The sequence below is a fragment of the Ovis aries genome, chromosome 24, assembly GCF_016772045.2.
Source record: "Ovis aries strain OAR_USU_Benz2616 breed Rambouillet chromosome 24, ARS-UI_Ramb_v3.0, whole genome shotgun sequence".
NCBI classification, from domain to species: domain Eukaryota; kingdom Metazoa; phylum Chordata; class Mammalia; order Artiodactyla; family Bovidae; genus Ovis; species Ovis aries.
This window is the reverse complement of record NC_056077.1, coordinates 34,330,080-34,354,598: the sequence shown is the minus strand read 5'-3', so window position 1 is coordinate 34,354,598 and position 24,519 is coordinate 34,330,080. Positions and strand designations below refer to the sequence as shown.

Genomic DNA, 24,519 nt, shown 5'->3' with positions numbered 1-24,519 from the left:
AGGGCACATGGGCCCCGCAATTGCCGTTCTTGAGCTCTGGAACGCGGGCTCAGTGGTTGCAGCACATGGGCTCCGAGGCATGTGGTATCTTTCTGGACCTGGGATCGAACCTGTGTCTCCTGCGTTGGCAGGCGGAGTCTTTACCACCGAGCCACCAGGGAAACCCCTGCAGCAGGTCTTTGCTGTGTCATACGAGATCTTTTTAGTTTGCCATTGGGGATCTTTGGTTGAGGCATATGGGATCTGGTTCCCTGACCAGGGATCAAACCTCGGCCCCCTTGCGCTGTGGGGCTCCCTTCACAGGGACCACCAGAGAAGTTCTGCAGCCACATTGTAACCCGAGCGCCGACCTAGACAGATCACGCCACCTGCCGTCCCTAGGAGGCGCTGTACCTGGATTTGAACCAGATTAAGAAAGCACCTGTTCCCACGTGGCTGTTGAGACCCACATAGACCCCACTGGGTCTCTAACCTTGTCCTCCTTTCTGGTCGCAGCAGAATTCATTCGACAGCAAGTTCGATGACATCTTTGGCAGTTCCTCCAGCAGCGACCCCTTCAATTTCAACAGTCAGAATGGCGTGAACAAGGACGAGAAGTGAGTCCGGGCTGCGGGGTTAAAGCAGATGGTGTGGGCGCTATGTTAAGCCAAGAGCTCAATCGCCACACCCAACTGAAGAGGAATTCTTGGGCTTCATAGATAAACGTCTTGACCTTCGAGTTGTTGTTTAGTCGCTAAGTCGTGTCTGACTCTTTTGCGACCCCATGAACTGTAGCTTTCCAGGCTCCTCTGTCCATGGGATTCTCCAGATGAGAATACTAGAGTGGGTAGCCATTCCTTTCTCCAGGGAATCTTCCTAACCCAGGAACTGAACCCATTGGCAGGCGGATTCTTTACTGCTGAGCCACCTGGGAAGTCCTAACCTTTGAATACTGACCCCTTTCAAATCCTAGAGGAGTAGCCAATGAGGCTGAGATACCTGTGGGCCCGTGGGTGGTAGATTAGTATCTGGAGACACTGCGGGTCTTAGAGTTTAACTTACAGGATTTCAAAGAATTGTTCCCAAATGAACATCGGCTTTTAACCTCCTCCCCGGGTCTCCCAGCTCGCATTTCAAAGGAAAGCGGAGCACGGTGGAAGCAAACTTGCTCTCCTTCTCTTCCTAGGGATCAGTTAATTGATCAGCTGTTTGGAGAGACCAGAGAACTGAAAGCACAGCTGGAAAACATGAAGACTGAGGTATGAGCTGGGCTCAGATCCACCTCTGGGCTTTACCGGAACGTGATAGCTTTCGATATTAAATTCTCTTCACATCCACTCTTGTTGAGCCACATCTTAGTGGAGGGTTAATTAGTAGAAATGCCAAATGCCAATACAGCAGGTCATGTATTTCCAGTACACTTACTCTTGGGAACAGCGTTTAAGCCACACTCCAGGGGCCCTGTGATACTTGGAGAGAATCATGACCACCAGCTGGCTGTGAAGCTGTGCCGTGAGATACCTGTTCTTGTCACGTGGTGATGAGGTTTGGCTTGTAGCTTTGCCAGTTATTTGCTGTGTCTGGTGCTTACTCATGGCTGATCAGATCCTTTACCTGGGACCAGCAAGCATTCCAGAGAAGGCAATGGCAACCCACGCCAGTTCTCTTGCCTGGAGAATCCGAGGGACGGCGGAGCCTGGTGGGCTGCCATCTCTGGGGTCGCAGAGTCAGACACGACTGAAGCGACTTAGCAGCAGCAGCAAGCATTCTCCCCTTCCTCATTCTAGCTGGTCTGTCATTGCCCCCAGGCCCCTCTAACAGGACCGGAACTCCCCTGCCCTCACCCCCTGTTGGTGGGTGGCTGGCTTGTAGTGACCACCTCTCTTTGCGAGGCCTTGGGAGTGAGCTCGTTGGGAAACCCCAGGTGTTTATTCAGTTGGCACTGGAGACGTGGTAGGCGGGACCCTCTCGTCCCACCCCGCGCTCACACTCATCCCCGGGCCCTCCCCACAGAGCCAGCGGGCTGTGCTGCAGCTCAAGGGCCGCACCAGCGAGCTGGAGGCCGAGTTGGCCGAGCAGCAGCACCTGCGGCAGCAGGCGGCCGACGAGAGCGAGTTCCTCCGGGCCGAGCTGGACGAGCTCAAGAAGAAGCGCGAGGACACGGAGAAGGCTCAGCGGAGCCTGACGGAGATTGAGAGTTAGGAGCTGTCGCTGGGGTGGGCGTGAGGGTGGGGCCGGGGAGGGCGGCGCCCCGCCAGCCCTGCAGTGCAGGCTGAGGCTGGGCACCAGGGTCCCTGCCTTGCGTCTGTCCAGAGAGGTGAACACTAGCATCAGCGGTTAGGAGGGTAGGTGGCAGTTCCCCGTGGGGCCCTGCTGGGAACAGAGAGATGAGGAGACAGAGGGTGACAAAAGAGAAAGAGCTTATGAAAAATTGTGGCATAGCAGCCAGTAACACTGACTTTAGAACGCCAAGTGTGGAATGCTCAAGGGGCATGAATCAGTGCAGGGACTTGAATCAGGTGATTCTTTGTTAAAGCAGACGTGCCGGAGGACTTTAATTTTAAGTAAGACTTTTATGGGAGAAGGAGGTATAGATGTTTGTGGAAAAGCAAGGTAGTCTTCTAGGGACTCTGGCTTACAGAAGAGCAGAGGGTGCCCCGCCAGTGCAGACCCCTCACCTTGCTCCTTGACAATTCAGGGAAAGCCCAGGCCAACGAGCAGCGCTACAGCAAGCTCAAGGAGAAGTACAACGAGCTGGTGCAGAACCACGCCGACCTGCTGCGGAAGGTAGGACCCTCACCAGCACCGGCACCCCGGCCCCCGTGCATAGGGCCCCCTGCCCAGGGGAGACGTCGACCCCGACTGGATGGCTTCTCCAGGGCCAGTGTCCCCACCATTTCTTGGAAACCAGAGCTCCCTGGCTGTCATATCTCAAACTACCCCTTAGGTACCAGCCCTACTTGTGATAGCCCTCATCTTGATCATTTTTGCAATACTTGAGAGTCGAGCATCTGAAGGCAACAGCTTCCTCTGGGTGGGGAAGCGATGTCTGTGTTCATCTTTAGAGCACTCGCAGTCTGAATGCCGTCCTTGGTTCTACAAGGGTAATGGCCTTAAAGCGGGAGGTAAGCCATTTCGAGACACCGTTCTTCTCTTGCAGAATGCGGAGGTGACCAAACAGGTGTCGGTGGCCAGACAAGCCCAGGTGGATTTGGAACGGGAGAAAAAAGAGCTGGAGGATTCTTTTCAGCGCATCAGTGACCAGACCCAGCGGAAGGTGAGTGGAAAGAGAAGTGGGTGGGAGTTGAGGAGGGGTGCCCTCCTTCTGAGGTGGAGGAGGCTTTGAGCACTGCACAGAATAGAGGGCCTTGTCTTCACGGGCGGATCTGCAGGGAGGGTGGCAAGGGGCCCTAGGGCGCAGGACATGGTTACTCACGTGTACGCTGTTAGGGGCATGACGTGATGAAAGGTCTGAAGTTGAGTGGGGCTCATCAGCTAAGATGAACCTCGAGGAGGTTTTGAAGTGGAAGCAGGTGGATGTCAGGGAGAGAGGATCGGCATTTACAAAGACCCACAGCCAGGAGTTGTCTGCAGCCGTGCCTTGGGGTGGAGTTGGCATTAGGCGGCAGGTCCCGTTGGCATAAGAGATGGCAGGTGGATAAAACAGAGTGCCTTCCACTTAGGAGCAGGGGCTTTCACACTTCTCTGTGTCCCAAAGTAAAAACAGCATCTAATGGAGGACTTCCCTGGCAGTCCAGTGGTTAAGACTTTGCGCTTCCAGGGATGGTATGTGTTCCATCCCTGGTCAGGGTGCTACGATCCCACGTACTGCTTGGTATGGCCAAAAAGTTTAAAAAAAAAAAAAAAACACTAATGAAAATCAAAGTTTCACAGAGTGATACTTTACCTTATTATGTGGGTTACTTTTTGGCTCTGTTTATTGCATTAAAAAAAATGTTTGCTATGAATTCTTACTCATGGGTCACAACCTGCTCTTTGAAAAAAAATACCACTTAGAAATCAAAGAAGGGGGATTGCTTCAAGATGGTGAGATAGAGTGAGTCAGCAGAATACCCACCAGGTATTGGGATGCCTGAAATAAAAATCTGGTGCTGCTTTAATTAGTGTTACTTGTGGGCTCAAGCATGACGTTTGAGTGTGGTGCTCAGTTGCTCAGCATGTCTGATTCTTTGGGACCCCATGCCTAAAGCTCCTCCTTGACATTTCCTGTAACTGGAAGAAAAATTATTGGTTCATTCTGACCTCTCTTGCTTCTATATAAAAATTATGCAGGGACATCCTTGGCAGTCCAGTGGTTACGACTCTGCACTTCTGCAGGGGGCATGGGTTTGATCCCTCCCTGGTCAGGGAACTAAGATCCCACATACCATATGGCATGGCCAAATTTTTAAAAATAGTTTAAAAAAAAAGAAAAGATTAAATCTACATTTATAGCTCGGGGATTTTTTTACACGTATTTATCCCTTGAAGCCACCACCTAGATCATAGTACTCCTGTTTTCCTTCTCCTTCAGACTCAAGAACAGACAGAAGTACTAGAGAATTTGAAGCAAGAACTTGCCATCAGCAAACAGGAACTCCAGATTGTCCAAGGCAGCCTGGAAAATTCTGTCCAGGTGAGTGTCGCCTGTCTTTCCCTTGCTCATTCTCTTCCCCTTGGGCTTTGGGGTTGCTGTCAGCTAGGGCTTCCCAGGTGGTGCTAAGGAAAAGTTACAGGAGACTCAAGAAAGGCAGGTTCAATCCCCGGCTGGGAAGATCCCCTGGAAGAGGGCATGACGACCCACTCTAGTATTCTTGCCTGGAGAATCCCATCGACAGAGGAGCCTGGTGGGCTACAGTCCGTGGGGTCCCAGAGAGTCGGACACGACTGAAGCAACTTAGCACAGCGTCCGTCCCCACCAGCATGTGGCCCACCTGGTCCCATCCAGGATCAGTCTTCACTCGGGGATGCAGGTGGCAGATTCCTCGTGGCCTAGGGGTGGGTTTGGATCTCTGGGAAAGGGACAGTTTCATTCTCCCAGCAACTCCCTCCGGGCCACTCTATCCCCATCACAGTCGGAGGCAAAGTGGACCGCCCGGATCACAGAGCTGGAGAGGGACCGGGACAGCCTGATGAACGCCATGGCTTGTAGGGAGGAGGAGCTGTCCGCTCTTCGGAAGCAGCTGGAGTACACACAGCTCAAACTGTCCAGCGCACAGGTGAGTACCGGGTGCTCCTGGGGCAGACCAAGTCCAACTTCACACCTGTGGGCGCTGGGTTGTGGGTATTGGTGGAGGTGGGGGTGCTATGAAAGGAAGTTTGGGGCCTTTGGCCAGATTGTGAAAGCGAATACTCGGCAAGCATAACTTGTGATGCCTCGCACGTAGCAGATGAGAAGGAACCTGGCTCTCTCTTCCCAAGGGTGGAGGATGGGCGGCCGTGGTCCAGCGCCATAGCCTCCTGTGCTTGGTGGCACAGGCCCGCGGACAAGGTTAAAGGCTTTTTCTCTGTCGAGCCATGTGGCTTCTGCCTCATGAGCAGCAGCTTGAGCTAAGGTGCCAGGAATCCCAGCTGTGTCACCGGCGGGTAATGGGTGGAGGCTCATTAGGGAGGTCTGTGGCCGACCCTCACCTCCCGGGACCACCATCTCTAGGACTCTATATGCCAGCTTGAGAAGGACCAACACAAGATGCTTCTGGCCGAGGCAAGGAGGGCTGCAGAGCAGGTGGTGCAGGAGGCCCTGAGGCTGTTTGAGGAGCCCACTCTCTCGAGCTGCGCTGGATCTGCAGGTGCCCCTCCCCTCGCCTGGCTTCTGGGTGTCATCCCCCCGTCCCCCCTGTACCGATCCTCGTGTTGGCGTTGAACTCCGTGTGACCCTGACTCAATCTCCCAGCCCAGCTGTGTGTTAGGATCACCTGGGGATGCTTGGGCCCCACCCCCTAGGAGCTGTAAAATGGGCAGTAGGACTTTCCACACCCTCAGCCACCTCCTACAAGGTGGGACACCTACTGCGTGGATCACACCTGTGAAATGCCTTCTGGGCGCTGTGGCCTGAAAACACTTCTAAATGCCAGGAGAGGGAGGGACAGGCAGCCCTGTGTGCCTCTAAGGAGGACAGTGTGGTCTCAATCCAGACACAGCTGCTGTGAGCTTCAGATCTAGGCGGGGAGGCATCTTCCTTAAGCATGGAGGGGCAGAAGCGATACCTTCCCCCTGTGCACCCCCAAGAGTCAGCAAGGGCGTAAGCAAGGGCCCACTGCTCCAGCCTCCAGAGTCCTCAGGGCATGCGTTGGGGTCAGAGGGGGCCCCCATCACGAGAGGATGGGGCACACATTAGAAGAGCATCCGGGCCCTGGGGCATCTGGGAAGGTGTGGACAGCCATGAATAGATTCCAGCTTGCTTTGAAGCAGAGGGAACTTGTCGGCAAAGTCCTGAGAGGTCCCGCTGAGGACAAGGCAGAAGGGAGGGAACAGATGGTTTTCAGTATCAACTAGAAAGGTCTCGATTTGGTGAAGTATTTCAGGAAGGACTAGGATATCTTGTTCAGCAGGGAACCCATCTCTAAGGAAACCCCACAGTTACAAAGGAAGGAACACACGTGGGTACCTTGTTGACTGCAGAAATGCTAGGAGAGCAGGCAGCCGCGGGAGGGTTCCTCAGGAGATGGTGTGAGCTGGGTTTTGAAAGAAGAGGAGAAACGTGAAGCCATGGAGAGGAAGAAAAGTTGCGAGTAATAACCCATAAAAGCAGCCGACGTTGCGGCATGCGGGATCTTTAGTTGTGGCGTGTGCATTCTTAGTTGCAGCAACTAAAGATCCCTCAGGCTGCAATGAAGATCAGAGATCCCGCACGGCGCAACCAAATTAAAACCAGAAAGCAGGAAGAGCTGCCATTTACCACGTGCTCGCTATGCTATGTGAAGGCACCACTCTCCAGGCGTTACGCACCTCGGTCCAGCAATCCTCCCCGTGATGCTGGGGCATGGTACCGTTATCCCTTCCTTTGTTGGGTGATGAAGCAGGTGCACGTGACCTGAGAACACAGCCAGTAGTGCTAGAACCAGGGGCTGCAACGCCTGTGCAGGGAGCCTGCTCTTCACCTCTTACGCGATGCAGTCTCTGGATCAGAGCACAAAGGCGCAGCAATGGGAATGACTGCATTGTGGGCAGAGCGTGAATCTAAATTAGCCCCACGGAGCCAGGGCTCTGAGCTCAAGAGGAATGAGAATCCAAGAGCCTTTTTTTGTTGTTTAATTGAAGTATAGTTGATTAACAATGTTGAGTGTGGGCTTCGCAGGCGGCACTAGTGGTAAGGAACCCATCTGCCACTGCAGGGACCGTTAAGAAACAAAGGTTTGATCCGTGGGTCAGGAAGATCCCCTGGAGGAGGAAATGGTAATCCACTCCAGTATTCTTGCCTGGAAAATCCTATGGACAGAGGAACTTGGCGAGCTGCAGTCCCTGGGGTTGCAAAGAGTTGGACACGACTTAGTGACTGAACATAAAGTTTCAGGTGAATAAAGCAGAGTGAATCAGTTACACATATACTTTATAAATATTTTTTTAAAGATTCTTTTCCTGTGTAGGCCAATGCCTAGGGCCTTGAAAGACTTAACAGGAAGGCGAGGTTAGATTCAATTGGCAGTGATGGAAAATGAGGGGCGGAAATGAGGCCGCGGTGTGGTTGCCGTGGTTCTTGGCTAAAGGACCAGATAACTCCAAAGCAGAGCCTTTGAAGCTACAATGAGAGAATCACATGTCAGCATAGCTAACGATCTCTCCTCCCTCCCCACTCTCAGGGCAGCTCCTGCAGTGGAACACGCCTCGCCCTTCCCCAGGGTCATCCATGAGGCAGATTAACTAATGGGGATGAAGCGAGCTGTGACTATGGCTCTGACTTCACCCTGTCTTCCCTCTCACAGATCACCTGCTGTCCAAGGTCAACTCCACTTCCAGCTGCATTGAGCAGCTGGAAAAATGCTGGAGCCAGTACCTGGCATGCCCAGAAGGTAAGACCTGAAGGATAAAGTAGGGTATATTGCTAGCAACAGCCAGGTGACATTCAGAAACGTTGGAACATAGCAATGACGATCGGTTCCTTTGCCCCCAGAAAAGGAGTGTATGTGTCCCTCTTGCAAAGTGGGGAGGAAGGAGGGACAGAAGTGACACCCCTCCAGCAGGACTGAGAAAGTTCCCTTTCAACTCCTGCAGATATCAGTGGGCTCCTCCACTCGGTAACACTCCTGGCCCACCTGACCAGTGACACCATCGTTCACGGCAGCGCCACCTGCCTTAGAGCCCCACCGGAGTCAGCCGACTGTGAGTACCGGAGGGGAGGGGCCACCCCAAACGCACAGGGAGCCAGGGGGACCTTTGAAAAGCCTCTGTCGCCTTGCCTCTGCAGCTCTGATCGAGGCCTGTAAGCAGTACGGCAAGGAGACCCTCACCTATCTGTCTTTCCTGGAGGAAGAAAGAATCTTTGAGAATGCCGACAGCACAGCCATGAGAAGCTGCCTCACCAGGATCATGGCCATTAGTGAAGTATGATCGGTATTATTTATTCCTGCAGAAGGTAGTTCTTGGAGTGAGGGCTGGAGGCTTCCTTGGGAATCAGTGATGTTCCAAGCCAGTTCTTTCTGCACTGGAAACTTGATTTAAAGTAAGAGGACTGCAAAACCCGACCGCCTGACTTTCCAGTTCTACCTAAATCACTGGCTGTTAATGGAGAGTCCACTGTGTGATTGTCACCGTGCTCAGCAGCGTCAAAGACGAATGAGCACGGCTCTCCTGTTTTCAAGGGTTTTTATCTGGTTGGGCAGGTAACACCTGAAATGAAGACAATATATTTATTCACTCACTGAGTGATTAACACCCAGCAGATGTTGAATTTATTGAATATGCATACGAGAGAGAGCAAAACAGCTAAAAAGAGAGCGATCACACGGGGAAGGCAGGTTCCCATGGGGGAGAAGTGGGCCTTAAGATGGAGAACCTGAAATCTGTGGATGAAGGATGACTATGGTGAATGAGAGGCTGCTAACCTTTCCTTCTAGAGAGTGACATAGTCATAGGATTTTTTTTTTCTTAAGTTTTTTCAAAATTTATTATTTATTTGTGACCGCACTGGGTTTGCTGGCAAGCAGGGGCTGCTCTGTACTTGGAGTACGTGAGCTTCTCATTGCAGTGGCATCTCGTGTTTTGGAACATGGGGTCTAGGGCACGTGGGCCTCAGTACTTGGAGCTCATGGGCTCAGTAGTTGTGGTGCCTGGGCTTCGTTACCCCACAGCATGTGGGATCTTCCCAGACTAGGGATCAAACCGCTGTCCCCTGCCTTGGTGGGCGGATTCTGAACCACTGGCCCTCCAGAAGTGTCCCACACTATGATCATTCTTATATACCTCCTCATGCACACACGTAAGAGTTTCTGTATAAACCCAGGAATAGAATTGCTAGGTCACAGAATGAATATCCCACACGGAATGCTGAGTGAAAGAGTAGATCATAGAAAAATACTTGCAGTATCAGTTCAGTCGCTCAGTTGGGTCCGGCTCTTTGAGACCCCATGAACCGCAGCACGCCAGGCCTCCCTGTTCATCACCAACTCCTGGAGTCTACCCAAACCCGTGTCCATTGAGTCGGTGATGCCATCCAGCCATCTCATCCTCTGTCGTCCCCTTCTCCTCCTATCCTCAATCTTTCCCAGCATCTGGGTCTTTTCAAAAGAGTCAGCTTTTCGCATCAGGTGGCCAAAATATTGGAGTTTCAGCTTCAATATCAGTCCTTCCAATGAACACCCAGGACTGATCTCCTTTAGGATGGACTGGTTGGATCTCCTTGCAGTCCAGGGGACTCTCAAGAGTCTTCTCCAACACCGCAGTTCAAAAGCATCAATTCTTCGGCGCTCAGCTTTCTTCACAGTCTAGCTCTCACATCCATACATGACCACTGGAAAAACCATAGCCTTAACTAGATGGACCTTTGTGGACAAAGTAATGTCTCTGCTTTTCAATATGCTGTCTAGGTTGGTCATAACTTTCCTTCCAAGGAGTAAGGGTCTTAATTTCATGGCTGCAGTCACCATCTGCAGTGGTTTTGGAGCCCCCCAAAATAAAAGTCTGCCACTGTTTCCCCATCTATTTCCCATGAAGTGATGGGACCAGATGCCATGATCTTAGTTTTCTGAATGTTGAGCTTTAAGGCAACTTTTTCACTCTCCTCTTTCACTTGTAGTATGGTTCCTTTTAAATAAAGACCAAAACATGCAATCTTTAGTTTTGCAGCCATATCCAACTCTTTGCAACCTCATGGACTACAGCCCACCAGGCTATTCTGTTCATGGGATTTTCCAGGCAGGAATATTGGAGTGGATTGCCATTTCCTTCTCCAAAACATGCAGACTCAATATTATATTGTTTAAAGATACATTCATAGGGATTTTAAAAACAAAAAAAGACATGATAAGTATTCTTCTGAATTGTTTGTCTTTACGTGGAAAGTAGGAAGGAAGGCAGATGGAATCAGGGCAGGATATACAGGAGATTTCAAAGTATTGAGGATGTTTCTTGAGCTCTTCCTTAAGTTTGGGTGGTAGATAATATGGGTCATCATATTCTTGACCCACTCATATCTATTTTATACTGTTGTGTATATAACACTTACTATTTCTCAAGATCACAGGCTTTGCCATCAGACCAGAGTTTAGATCCCTGCTTCTCCATCTGTTAGCAGTTACTGTGGTCAAGATATTTGACCTGAGCCTTGGCTTCCCATCTCTAGGACAGAAGTAGTAACTGCCTCGTATGATTGCCCTGGAAGCAAAGTTAAATAAGGGACAGACTGTGTGGTTGGAAGACATCATCCCTACTTGAAGATGTTTTTGAAGTACCTCCCAAGCAGCAAATTCAATTATTGCTACTTTGGGTGGGGTCAGGGTCTGAGCAGCTACAACTGAGGGGCTTTGGAGGGGTCAGTGGAGATGACCTTTTGGAAGGAGGTAGGTTCTGAGTGAGCATAGAGGTGGGAGGAGTGTGGAGTTGCAGAGCTCGCACGGTAGAGAGAATTCCAGACAAGCCCCTCCCTGGCTTGCAGAAGGGTTACGTGGTGGGGCCCTCGTACCTTCTGTCATGTGAGGTTTACTGGTCTGCTGTGGGAGGACAGAGAGGAAGTCTGAGGGTGGCCTCAGTGTTCATGATGCTGTTCACAGGATCTCCTGCCCAGAGGCCTGGACATCAAACAGGAGGAACTGGGGGACCTGGTGGACAAGGAGATGGCTGCTACTTCTGCAGCCATTGAAGCTGCTACGGCCAGAATAGAGGTATGGGAGTGTCTGCGAGATCGCCTAAAGCGATGCTTTGCAACTGCTTCCCGTCTGCAGCATTGCCCATTGGGTATATCTCAGTCATTCTCTGCAGAGCCCCCATGTGCATGCATGCTAAGTCACCTCTGTCGTGTCTGACTCTTTATAACCCCATGGACTATAGCCCACCAGGATCCTCTGTCCATGGGATTCTCCAGGCAAGAATACTGGAGTGGATAGCTATTCCCTTTTCCAGGGGATTTTCCTGACCTAGGGATCAAGCCCAGGTCTCCTGCATTGCAGGCAGATTCTTTACTGGTATTCTTTACTTCCACCAGGAAAGCCCCCTTCTCTGCAAAGCCCGCTACAAAACAAACCCAAACCCCCTAGGATCTCTGAGAAACAGAAAATAGAAAGCTCTAGCCAAGGGAAGATGAGGAGTTTCTGTAAGGATCCCATACTTTGGTGTCGGGCCATCCAACCTCAAGTTCCAGACTGATCACTCGCTAGTTGTGTGATGTCCAATAAGTTACGTTAACCTCACTGAGATTCAGATTCCATCTCTATATGATGGTGATGACACTCAATCCTTCCTCAGAGGGAGGAAGCAGGGGTCCCTAACCTCCGGGCCACAGTCAGGTACCTCCTATCAGATCAGCAGCGGCATTAGATTAGAAATAAAGTGCACAATAAATGTAATGCCCTTGAATCATCCTGAAACCACCACCACCACCACCACCCCCACCCCCGCCACCGCTGGTCAATGGAAAAATTATCTTCCACGAAATCGGTCCCTGGTGCCAAAAAAGGTTGGGGACTACTATCATAAACAGTTCGGTGCGATAACGCACAGGTGTCTTGGGTCCAGGTGCTAAGTAAATCGACAGTAGCTGTTGTCTAAGAAAAGCTGAGCTGGCACCTTGGACAGGTCCTTTGATGGAAGACTCAGGCCATCCGCTTTGATAGGAGGACCTGCCTCAAGGACCTGGTGCAGCTGCCCCTGTTGGCATGGTACCATACTTCTCAGAATTCTGGGCTCATCAGCCCAGCACCAGGATGTTAAGACACTCACAGGCCATACATAGGTCGCACCAGCTGCCTCCCACTGAGTAGTTTGGAGCTCTGAGTTGTTTTCCTGCCCCTCACGAGGACATGGGTGGGCACTGCTAGGTTTCTCGGCATCTGCGGGAAGTTGGACCCAAGATGTAACAGGACGCCAGTGGGTTCTCAGTCTCTGCGATGTATTCAGAAACCTTGCTTCTTTTTGAATAGGAGATGCTCAGCAAATCCCGAGCTGGAGACACAGGAGTCAAATTGGAGGTGAACGAAAGGTCAGTTTGAGCGGCGTGGTGGCACCTGGGTGATGAGGATCCATCTTCTCCTGCCTTGGCTCATACCAGTTAGAGCAGAACATTAAGCTGCCACGGGGAACAGCCAAGTCTATGGAATTGTCAGTATCAGTATGATTATTATTTTTTGGCCATATCATACCCCTTAGTGTGTGGGATCCTAGTTCCTGGACCAGAGATCAAACCCGCATCCCCTGCATTGACAGTGCGGAGTCTTAACCGCTGGACCACCAGGGAAGTCCCAGGATCAGTGTTATCATTAATACCACGACACCTCTATTGCTTTACAGGGGAAAGGAACCCCACGAGTCACCACTGTTCTGTTCCTTATGGAGACGATCCCCATTCTAGTCTCCTCTCTCATGCACCTTTTCTTCAGGGCTTCACCTCCAGAATATTCCCTACCTTCTTGCACATCCCAGGTCTGCCTCTCTTTAGGCCAGAAAACAAAAACAGTCTTTGGCGTTGTCGGGGATCTCTGTTTTGCACCCTTGACGATTTTGTTGTTGTTCTTGCTCTTTCGCAGAATCCTTGGTTCCTGTACCGGCCTAATGCAGGCCATTCAGATCCTGGTCCTGGCTTCGAAGGAGCTGCAGAGAGAGATAGTTGAGAGTGGCCGGGTAGGCATGGGTGAGGGCCCTGGGCAGAGCGGGCGCTGTTACACTGGTTACTGAATCCCAGCTCGCTGAGAGGCTGAGTCTACTCCCTACACCTTCAGCTAGGACTTGGTGTGTGCCGTCCAGTTGTGTGTGTCCGCCCGAGGGTACAGCTGCCATTTCCATGGACGTCAGCAAATGCCATGGAAAGAAGCTGGGGCACAGCCAGGTCCCCTGAGGGCAGTGAGCCAGAGCCTCCAGCGGCAGGCTCATTCACCCCAACCGATGTCACCGGAACCTTCCAGAGAAACTCAGGGTGCGTTGCACGTCCAAGCCCTCAGAGGAGGAAGTGAGGACTTTAGAAACCGGGCAAGTCAGAAGCACCAACCTGATGCCAACTTTCCACTGTAGACCATGCCTCTCTCTCTCTCTTATTTTTGGCTGTGAAGCATGGCAAATGGATTTAGTTCCCTGGCCAGAGATCAAACCTGCAGCCCCCTGCAGTGGAAGCTCGGAGTCCTAATCACTGGACCCCACCAGGGAGGTCCCTGCCCTGTCTTTCTAGCAGCAGTTTCCTGGGTGATGCAGACAGACTCCCTCCGTCACCTGTTGACAACATTCCTTCAAGTTTCTCATTCCTTTGCTGGCATCATCACCCTCTTTTCCTTTCTCATATCCCCGTGTACAGCTGCTGCTCAGGAGATAGTGGTCCAGGGAGTGGGTTATGAGCCTAGAAACAATCCTGTAAGGAACGAAGCCACATCTGCTTTGGTAGTGCTCTGGGTCAATCTGAGAGGTGATTTTGTGTGTGTGCCGGCTCAGTTGTGTCTGACTCTTTACGGCCCCGTGGACTGTGTAGCCTGCCAGGCTCCTCTGTTGATGGGATTTTCCAGGCAAGAATACTGGAGTGGGTTGCCATTTCCTACTCCAGGGGATCTTCCATATCAGTCATATATCCATATCAATCATATATCCCTGATTGATATATGATGCTGTGTAAATTTAAGGTGTACAGAGTAATTGGTTGGCTTACACGTATGAAGTGATTATCATAGGAAGTTTAGTGAATAGCCATCGTCTCTTATAGATGCAAAATGAGAGAAACTGAAAAAAACTTTTTTTTCCTTGTGATGAGAACTGTTAGGATCTATTCTTGAAAGTAAAGTGAAAGTGTTAGTCGCTCAGTCGTGTGCGACTCTTGGCCACCCTATGGACTGTAGCCTGCCATGCTCCTCTATCCATCGGATTTTCCAGGCATGAATACAGTAGTGGGTTGCCAGTATTAGGGGGATCTTCTCCAGGGGATCGTCCCAATCCAGGGATCAAACCCAGGTCTCCTGTATTGCAGGCAGATTCTTTACCGTCTGAGCCACCAGGGAAGCTCTGATTTAGTAGCTTTCATACATAACACATAGCTATTTGTTCACTATATTTATCATGTACATTACATCCCTAGTACCTTTGACTGCCTTCCTCGAATTCCCACTCCTCCAACCCCTCAGGAATAATTTTGTTTTTAATATGTATTCACGTGGTTGCGTTGGGTCTTAGTTGCAGCATGTGGGATCTAGTTCTCCGACTGGGGATCGAACCTGGGCCCCTTGCATTGGGAGCATGGAATCTTAGCCACCGGACCACCAGGGAACCCCTGTGTACTCACTGTCCTCTTCTGGCAAATGACAGAGAGCAACTAGACACCCTGAAATAAGTTATTTGTATGTACATATGAATAGTATATTTTCTTTTCTTTTGATGTGGACCACTTAGGAAGTCTTTATTGAATTTGTTACAACATTGCTTCCGTGTTAAGTTTTGGTTTTCTGGCCACAAGGCATGTGGGGTCTTAGCTCCCCGAGCAGGGTTTGAACCTGCACGCCGTACATTGGAAGGCGAAGTCTTAACCACTGGACCACAAGGGATAGTCCCAGTATATATTTTCTTATATGTACAAGTTAGAGATATTGGGATGTAAGGGAAATGCTGTCAGCTTTGGAGTCAGAAAAGCCTAGGATTTGTTTCCATTTATTTTCTGTGTATCCTAAGAGAAAGTATTTTTGCCTCTCTGAATCTTAGCTTTCTCATCTGTAAAATGGGAATAATAATGTCCACCCCCCTCAGAGTTACTGTGAAGATTGCATGGGCTAATACATATAAAAAGTACTTGGCAGGTAGTGGGCATACAATAAAAGTTCGCTATTATTATTTCTCTCTTCCCCAGGGTACAGCATCCCCTAAAGAATTTTATGCCAAGAATTCTCGATGGACGGAAGGACTTATCTCAGCCGCCAAAGCTGTGGGCTGGGGAGCCACTGTCTTGGTGTAAGTATCTGTCCGACCCAGGGCTCCTCACCTTCATCCCCATTCCAGTGATCCACCCCAGGGAACAGCTAAGGGGAAAAATCTGGCCCCTAGAAATGGATTGCTGATAAGGACGTTAATAGAACTGAAAGTTTAAAAAGGAATCTGGGTCTCCTGGGGCATCACAGGAGTAGGGCAGGCAGTCTGGGTTCCCGGTCTGCCAAGGTGATGGAAGTAGTCTCAGTGAGAACAGAGGGGTTACAGCTGTCAGTTTCATAACCCATCTGGTCTCCTGACTCTCAAGAGACGCAGCTGATACGGTGGTGCAAGGCCGAGGGAAGTTCGAGGAGCTCATGGTGTGTTCACGTGAAATTGCTGCTAGCACCGCCCAGCTTGTAGCCGCCTCCAAGGTAGGATCTGTGATGGGCTCCCCACGAGGGAGAGGGGTCCCCAGCATCCAGATCGAATTCCTGATGATCTGAGGTAGAGCTGTTGTAATAATAATAAAGTGCACAATAAACATAATGAGCTTAAAACATCCCTGAAGCCACTTCCCCCACAGCCCCAACCCTGGTCCATGGAAAAATTGTCTACCACAAAACCTGTCCCTGGCGCCAAAAAGGTTGGAAACAGCTGCCCCAGGGCACTGTAAGGTCTGGCTAGGTTAGAAACCTGAACCCTGGCGCTGGCCCCAAGAATAGACGGTTTATCCAGCATCCAGGTAGGTTGAGTCTCAAAATTCTGCCTCCAGGGGTCTCCTAAAAGCCTTCGTTCAGCAGGGAGCCCCTCTACCCAGCTCTCCACACACACTCCTCTTGGCTTCCTCCCTTTTATTGCAAATGGCCTTTAAGGGTCCAGCCATGCCTACCCCCGAGACCATACATTCAAGGAGCACTCAAATGAGCTCAACGCTGGCCCAGTTAGCTGGTTCCCTGGCTTGGCTCTGAGGTTCCACAACCAATGTCTGCCTCTCTTCGAAAGGCTCCAGATTCGAACCATTGCTCCAGCTAATCCCAACACAAAGCTCATCACCAACATCCTTCCACAGGGTGTATAGTTCTCCGGGGAGTGTTCTTTTACTGTCCTTGTTTATGTTCCCAGGTTGGGTTTCACAACTGGAACACTTGATCAAAATAGAGGGGAGAGAAGATGGGATGATTTGAGAGAGTAGCACTGAAATATATGCATTGCCACATATGAAAGCCAGTAGGAATCTGCTATATGACACAGGGGACCCAAAGCCAGGGTTCGGTGACAGCCTAGAGAGGTGGGCTGGGGAGAGAGGTGGGAGGGCAGTTTTAAGGTCTACAGCCATGTGTATGCATATGGCTGATTCATGTTGACATACGGCAGAAAGCGTCACAATATTGTAATTATCCTCCGATTAAACATACATTTTTCAAAAACTGATAGAGTTCAAGGCCACCAGGCAAATAAGCCAGAAATGATTTTTGATGCTAGAGAGTGATGCCAGCGGTTGACCCCCATAGAGAGTGATTTTTGAGAAGTTCATGGGTGACCACGGCAGAGCCCATATATTTGTCAAGAGCCATCAGTTGACTGTTGTGTGACCCTAAATCTGCTTGGTCCTGGCAGGTGAAAGCTGATAAGAACAGCCCAAACCTGGCTCAGCTTCTGCAGGCTTCTCGGGCCGTAAACCAGGCCACCGCCGAGGTTGTGGCCTCAACTATTTCCGGCAAATCACAGATCGAGGACACAGGTAGGCTTTCAGAAGCCGAGCTTTTCTTCTCCATTGTATGTGGGTGGGTACATTCTTCTCCACCGTCCCAATTTCCCACAGGCCAGCTTCCAAATTCTCTCTAGTTTTTTGTCTTTGTATATTCCAACTTATTTTCTTATAAGTTGAGATACCCCATGGGCATGCTATTTATAGCACTATATGGACAGGCCTTAGCTAGTTTTTCCATTGAGTCGTTCCTCTGAACTCAGAGAAATGACCGCCCAGGCCTGATTGTCCATTGGGGAGGGGGGGGTGTTCCAATCCTGGTTCCTCTGTCTTCCTTCTACTCCGCCCCATTACTTACATCCACGCATCTGTTGGTAAATGACAAACCAAGCATTTCAGCAGAATATTGGCATCGGCCACTTCTCAAGTAAATGTCAGCTGGAGTATCATTCAACAAGACCCTCCTTTTCCCATTCTTACAGACAGCATGGACTTCTCAAGCATTACACTGACCCAGATCAAACGGCAGGAGATGGATTCCCAGGTAGGAACTCCATCAGTAAGTTTAATCAGACTATTGCCTATGACACTGACCCCAAATATTATTTCCATGGGGAGAAGTCAAGGACTCGTGGGAGAAATGAATACAGATATACATATCACCCCAAGAATGAACATAAATGATGCTGGAAGGAAACAGTGGAGGTGGAGATAGGTGATTAGGAAAGATCAGAATCTTGGGTGTGTAGCATTGAAATACATACACTTGTTTAATTGCTAAGTCGTGCCCAGCTCTTTGTGACTCCATGGACTGTAGCCCACCAGGCTCCTCTGTCCGTGGGTTTCTCCAGGCAGGAATACTGGAGTGGGTTGCCATTTCCTTCTCCAGGGGCTCTTCCCAACCCAGGGATCGAACCCGTGTCTCCTGCATTGGCAGGAGAATTCCTTACTGCTGAGCCTCCAGGGAAGCCCATATATATATATATATATACACTGCCATGTGTAAATTTAATAGCTAGTGGGAAGCTGCTGTATAATACAGGGAGCTCAGCTCAGGGCTCTGTGATGACCTAGTGGAGTAGGATTGGGGGTAGGAAGGAGGTCCAAGCAGAGGGGGGAGATACATACACACACACATACGTATATATACATATATAGCTGATTCACTTCATTGTACAGCAGAAACTAATAAACATTGTAAAACAATCATACTCCAATAAAAAAAAAATTTGTAACGTTAATGAGAAGGAATAACCAAGAACCAACCCTTCCTTTAGTGAGAGTGTACCTTTTCCTGCACAGTAATAACGCTAAGTTATACCAACACCTCAGAAACACCAGAACCATTGTATTTGGTTTCTTCCCGGACTTACAGGGAACTGGGATTGAAAGACGGGTTGTAACTGGATTAGAATATATCATACAGATAGACTTAACATTAGAGTTTGTCCTACCCCCCAACCCGCCAATTTCTTTGTTGTTATTTATTGAGTTGATGAACAATGTTATGTTAGTTTTAGATGTATACAGAGTGATTTGACGTTTGCATTTACCATGAAATGATCAACTTAAGTCTAGTAACCATTTGTCTCCATACAAGTTATTACAATAATATTGACCATATTCTTTATGCTCTATATTGCATCCCTATGACTTATTTATTTTACAACTGGAGGTTTGTACCTCTTAATAACTTCACTTATTTCCACCCCCCTTCTTTCTTGCAACCACTGTTCTCTGTATCTGTGAGTCTCTTTTCATGTTGTTTTATTTTTCAGATACCTCATATAAGAGAGCATTATACAGTGTTTTTCTTTCTCTAGCTGACTTATATCACTTATAAGACCTTCTAGATCCATCCGTTTGTTGCAAATGGCAAATTTTCTTATTTAATAGCTGAGGGTGGCTCACCAGTAAAGAATCCGCCTGCAGTGCAGGAGACCTGGAGTCGTAGGTTCGATCCCTAGGCCAGGAAGATCCCCTGGAGGAGGAAATGGCAACCCACTCCAGTAATCTTGCCTGGAAAATTCCACAGACAGAGGAGTGTGGCAGGCTACAGTTCATGGGTTCGCAAAGAGTCGGACATGACTGAGCAACTTTCACATACATTCAGTATGTTTTTAGTTAGTGATTTATCAGAGGAATATGAAATAAGCTCTTCTCTCCTTTAAGCATTGGTTGTAAAGCATCATTTTCAACAGAGGATCCCAGTGAGAAAGACCCTGGGATAGATGGATGAACCAGAGGGTGGAAAAATCAGAGCAGAGACAAGGGTGAAATTGAGGACTGGTTGAGCTATGGAAACAGCATGCATAACACAGAAGAAGAAGTCCCAGACCACAGAGGAAAGGGATTGGTCAACGTGAGACCGTTCTCAGGTTCCTGCTCAGAGAAAAGGCCAATTTTCCCCACAGGTTAGGGTGCTGGAGCTGGAAAATGAGCTGCAGAAGGAGCGTCAGAAACTAGGAGAGCTTCGGAAAAAGCACTACGAGCTGGCTGGGGTCGCCGAGGGCTGGGAGGAAGGTGAGCCTGGCCGAGGACTGCACAGCCCATGGGGTTGCTGGGAGGATGTGATGAGGGCCTTCCCCCTCCAGGAAAGCTGACCCAGGAACTTCTCCCTCCTCCCTTCTCTCTACTGTTGAATGGCCTGAGAGCCCCAAACGAGGGTAGACCGTGGTGAACAGAAAGTATTTGTAGTCACCTTTCAAGACCTAAACGTTGACCAGTGGTCGGGCACTCACCACTGCCTTTCAGGCTCAGTTAACCTGGTTTTCTCCCCCAGGAGTTTTGTTTTGGGCCAGCATCCAGTTAAGTAGTGAATGGTCAAGACCCCAGCAGACAGGGTTCGTGAGTTCCAAGCTTCCGGCTGCCTAGAACCAGTGATGGGTAGCGACGGCAAGAAACTGAAAGGGGTCAGGAGCTAGAAACAGGGTGGCGTGGAGGAAGGTTTGGCCCGCCAGCCCGGGAACTCCCGGTCACCCAGAATCTAGGTGGACTGCTTTTCTACATGTCCAAAGAGGCCAACTTCATCAACCAAGATCGTGATTCTTGTTGGGCTCGCCGGCTCTGGGAGCCCACCACAGATGCCTCCCTGGACACTTGACCTGGGAGATGCAGTTAACAATCACATGTTTTAGAGCCCAGCCTGGCAGCCGAGGTTGTTGGTTAGATGAATGCATGTGTGTAAAAACACTGAAACAGAAGTAACTTGTCTTTTAGGAACCGAAGCACCACCATCTACACTGCAAGAAGCGAAAACCGAAAAGGAATAGAGTCACACCGATGCCCCGCGTGTCAGAGTGTAAATCCTTGCTGCCCATCGATGTGCGCGTGCGCTCTTCCCCCAGTCACAGGCCAGACCCTGGGGGTCCACCCCAGTCCCACCCAGGCCTTCCAGAGATTCCTTCCACGGGGACACCCTCTGTGTTCCAGCCCGTGATCTGGGCTCTGTCACAGCCCCTCCCTCAGAGGAGGGGGGACTAGGGCCACCCCAACAGAGGGGACCTCCTTCCTGGAAAGTCCTGCTTTACCCCCAAACATCTGATGTCCTTGTTGGTGGGGGGTGGGGGCGCTGCTGCTGCTGAGCTGGAGAGGAAGGATCTTACGCCTTTTCTCTCCTGTCTTCCTTTCAGTCTTTTCCGTTTCATCATTTGCACAAACTTGTGAGCACTGGAGGGCTGATGGATTCCAAACCGGGACCCGACCCTGAGTCTGCGCAGAGTCGGAAGTGGAGCAGAAGTGTCCTGGCAGAGAATGCCAAGGCTGTGTCCCCTCTTTTGGCAGTTCCATGGATTCCCACTGCTTCTTATGGTGGTTGGCTGGGTTGTTTTTTTCTTTTCTCCCCCCAAGTTCTACTCACATAGCCAACTTTCTCAGGGGATCGCCCCTGAAGCCCTGGGCTATCGCAGGCCCCCTAACCACAGCAGCTCACAGCGACGGTGCTGACCAGGCTTCGCCGTGGTGCTCCCCGCCAGCCCCCGAGCCGAGTGTCCTGCTGAGAGAGTGTGGGTCCACCGAGGCCACTCCCCGGGGTCGAGCGGAAGGAGAGCGAGTGCCTTGCCTTCTAAAGCTGGAGCCCAGCCGAAAGCCTCTGCCCACCTTCACAGGGGAAGGGGATGACAGAGAGAGGGAGAGGAAGGATGCCCACAGCCCAGGTCTTCAGGAGTCCCGCCCATCTTAGAAACTCCCTGTGACTGGGCTGAAAAACCTTAACCCCATGCTTGAACCCAGCCGGTGAGAGTTGCCACATTTCCTGGCCCCCCCGCCCCCAAAGGAATGTTCCATGGTCCCTCAAGTTGGCACCTCCCTTCAGACACAGGCAGGGCCCTAAGGGGGGAACATGTGAGGGGTTTCCAATCCCTTTCTGCCTTGGCATCCTCTTGAATCTCAAGGAGATAGTTCCATGTTCTACCTAATCAATAGACCCAGAAGATCAGGCCAGCTCCCAACAGGAAAGAACCCTGGGCTTGCTTTGGTACCTTGAATATTTATGACTAACCTCCATTAGCAGCAGCAGCAGCAATCACAACCTACAAAAAAATGCTGGCAGCAACTGAGATTTCAGGTGTGACTATGGCAAGGCGTGCATCGCTGCCCTGGGACATCTGTCTTTAAGAGGCAGAAGCAAGGTCAAGATCTGGTCTGTTACCAGTTTGGATCTCGAAGCAAGAAAGTTCTCAGAGAATCTGGGTCAGGGAAAACCAGAGGGGGGAGGGGACCCCTGGCTCCGACGCCTTCCAACCACAGGTCCCGGGCCCTCGCTGCCTTGCAGACAGAATGAAGGAGGAGGATGAATGAGAAGGAGGAGCGTGAACAGTGTCCTGGAGACAGGCAGCTCGCCAGCGCTTCTTCACCTCCAGATGGACCCCGGCATTTAAGTGACCTTCCCATCTTGGACAGACGATGTCTTCCTTCTTTAATCTGTAGCAGCTCATAGATTGTAGCCAACAAGCACGTCCCAGGACCTGTCCCCAAGGACCGTAGCTGAGTGCAGCTACGTGACAGGTTGTGAGACCCCTGTTTGATCACTGTGAATCCACTCTCCTTCCTCCCCACCCACCACCAACTCCCCCTCTCTGCGTTTTCTCAGGCACTCGAAGAGCTGCCTCCCATTAGCTCAGATTATGAGACTCAGATGTGTGCTCTCCAAACTGGGCTAAAGAGGCAGCAGCCGTAGAGACTGACCAGTCTTACGTTGACTGCTTCTTTGTGCTCAGCTATGGATATTTTTCCATCCAAGGCTCAGATGGAATCATGTGTATGTAGCATCCTTGGCCCCGCTGTACCAGTTAAGCCGATGGGTGTGTTCTCAGCGTGGGTCAGCATTTCCAAAGGTGGCTGGTCCTTGCTTCCAGCATCCCAGCCATTCAGATGATTGTGCTTCAGATTACCAGGGGGGAGAAAATCTAGTGTATTGAGCCAAAATTAGGCTTCTCTAAATGACCCTCCCTCTAAAAAGAAGCCACAGTAATTTTTAAAACTTGCATGAGCTTTTCCAGAGTAATAAAACAATTATGGAATTACTTAAACAGGAACACAGGCTAGTTCAGTCTCCCATGAAGAAATATATGTCAGAATTGGTATAATTACTTTCATAATCACTTAGAAGCTAGCCCGTTCTCCAGCTAAAATCAAAATGTCGTACTTCGGCTGTTCTAAAAACGAGCGTGTTATTCTGGGTGTGAAACACCTGGATTAAACCATTAATCACATCCTAGGGCTAAAAATGAACCTCACAGTCTCTTAGTCACTGAGTATCATTCGTGACTGGAGTCTCATGGGTCAGTATAAGTGGGTCACAGCAAGGCAGGACAACAACAAAGAAATGGCATAGGGCTGACAAGAGGTCGAAATAGAGCTATATCCATTATCTTAATGGTGTAACACCGTGTCTCTCATCTCTAGAGTTAGGATATGAGTGTACCTGATAAGGAAAAAAAAAATCAGAAGACCCGATTTTGCGGGGTTAAATCTGTATCTGAGCACGGAGTTTAAGTGAGACTCAAATTTAGATTGTTCGCTAATTCTGCTGCGCACGGGAGGATCCCTGGGATCCCACCTGATTTTGAGTCCCTAACCCAGTGGCTGGAAGAACCATTGCCCAGAGCATCCTTTCTTGGAAGTGTCTGAGCTGCCAAAGCGGACAACAGGCTTTACACCGGGTACCATGGGGGTCACAAGCACGTGTCAGTCTGGTTGATTTGCTTCTGCCTCCTGCTAAGGAGCTGGTTCTGAGCTCGCACCTGGCTGGTGCCTGCTTCTTGGCCAGCTCCTTAGTCTAGCAGGGTCTCCTGGCTCCACTTACCTTGGTCTTTAATGAGTGGTGAAGTTTCTTGCTACCTTCTACCACCTTTCCACGTCTCTGGAAATCCTTCCCACCAATGAAAGCCTTCGGTCCTGGCATTGGCCTTCCACCTAGACCGGCTTTGCCCTCTCTCTGCCATCCTCAGTCCTCCAGAGACCACACTGCCTGTCGCAAAGAAAACCACCACCTCGGGCCTGCCAGCCGTCAACTCAGCAAACCGGGCCAGCTGCCTGCTGCTCACGACTCCCAGGTCCAGACCAAACAGGATCAACAGCCCACAGGGGTGACTCAGTCTCTTACCCCAGGAGCCAAAGCAACACGAGACAGTTGGTCAAGCATCGTTGGGTCCGATTCTGAGAGTAGGTTTCGTCTTTCAGGTGACCCTCGACTACCTCAGGTTTGAAGGCCCTAAATTAAGCTGATTGCTACTCACGGGGACAGACCGAGGAGGGTTCGGAGAAATCCTGGTGATAACGCACTTGTCTCAAACTTGCAACAAACTCTTCCACGTTTCGGTTTGCAGGGGTGGGGTTGGGTTTGTTTTTCTTCTGTTTTTAACCTTTTTCCCCCAGTTTTCCATTAGAATAGTTCCTACAAATGAATTTCATTTTTCACTGAGTGCCTACCTTCCCAGGGCAGGTAGCCACTGGCTTTGTTTCCTTCCAGCAGTACTTTTATTATGGGTATTAAGACTTTTCTTTGTATAATACATTGCATCTGTGTTTTCAATTTTTCAATAAATACTTCAACCTGGCAGTGGAGAGTATTGATAACTGACCAACCAAACTGGTTTTGAGATCTGGAATTCCAGTGAAAAGCCTTCATTCATATCCCAAGGTTCACTGAAGCATACAACTATCACATTTCCTTTGCTCCTTTATTTATTTATTGGCTGTGCTGGGTCTTTCTTCCTGCCCGTGGGCTTTCTCCAGTTACAGTGAGCAGGGGCTCTTCTCTAATTGCAGTGCCCAGGCTTCTCAATGCAGCAGCACAGGCTCTGGAGGACATG

General features: G+C 50.1%; 1 protein-coding gene across 6 annotated transcripts in view; it reads left to right on the top strand.

The window, feature by feature from the left end:
- The window catches only part of HIP1 (huntingtin interacting protein 1), a 133,501-nt gene extending 109,235 nt beyond the window's left edge, over nucleotides 1-24,266 (top strand). For 2 of the 6 annotated variants that reach the window (XM_004020975.5, XM_060405959.1), the window contains exons 12-32: nucleotides 499-596; nucleotides 1,166-1,238; nucleotides 1,993-2,176; nucleotides 2,678-2,766; nucleotides 3,140-3,256; nucleotides 4,514-4,615; nucleotides 5,055-5,198; nucleotides 5,633-5,768; nucleotides 7,902-7,988; nucleotides 8,191-8,298; nucleotides 8,384-8,520; nucleotides 11,184-11,294; nucleotides 12,549-12,607; nucleotides 13,152-13,245; nucleotides 15,440-15,540; nucleotides 15,824-15,929; nucleotides 17,116-17,239; nucleotides 17,689-17,750; nucleotides 19,621-19,729; nucleotides 20,426-20,507; nucleotides 20,839-24,266. In XM_004020975.5, the coding sequence (XP_004021024.2) occupies nucleotides 499-596; nucleotides 1,166-1,238; nucleotides 1,993-2,176; nucleotides 2,678-2,766; nucleotides 3,140-3,256; nucleotides 4,514-4,615; nucleotides 5,055-5,198; nucleotides 5,633-5,768; nucleotides 7,902-7,988; nucleotides 8,191-8,298; nucleotides 8,384-8,520; nucleotides 11,184-11,294; nucleotides 12,549-12,607; nucleotides 13,152-13,245; nucleotides 15,440-15,540; nucleotides 15,824-15,929; nucleotides 17,116-17,239; nucleotides 17,689-17,750; nucleotides 19,621-19,729; nucleotides 20,426-20,478 (2,094 nt within the window). In that variant the 3' untranslated portion in view covers nucleotides 20,479-20,507; nucleotides 20,839-24,266. Of the gene's footprint in view, nucleotides 1-495; nucleotides 597-1,165; nucleotides 1,239-1,992; nucleotides 2,177-2,677; nucleotides 2,767-3,139; nucleotides 3,257-4,513; nucleotides 4,616-5,054; nucleotides 5,199-5,632; nucleotides 5,769-7,901; nucleotides 7,989-8,190; nucleotides 8,299-8,383; nucleotides 8,521-11,183; nucleotides 11,295-12,548; nucleotides 12,608-13,151; nucleotides 13,246-15,439; nucleotides 15,541-15,823; nucleotides 15,930-17,115; nucleotides 17,240-17,688; nucleotides 17,751-19,620 lie in introns of all 6 variants that reach the window. The other 4 variants (XM_060405956.1, XM_060405958.1, XM_042240413.1 and 1 more) reach the window with 3 other exon arrangements.
- Nucleotides 24,267-24,519: the final 253 nt, after the last annotated feature.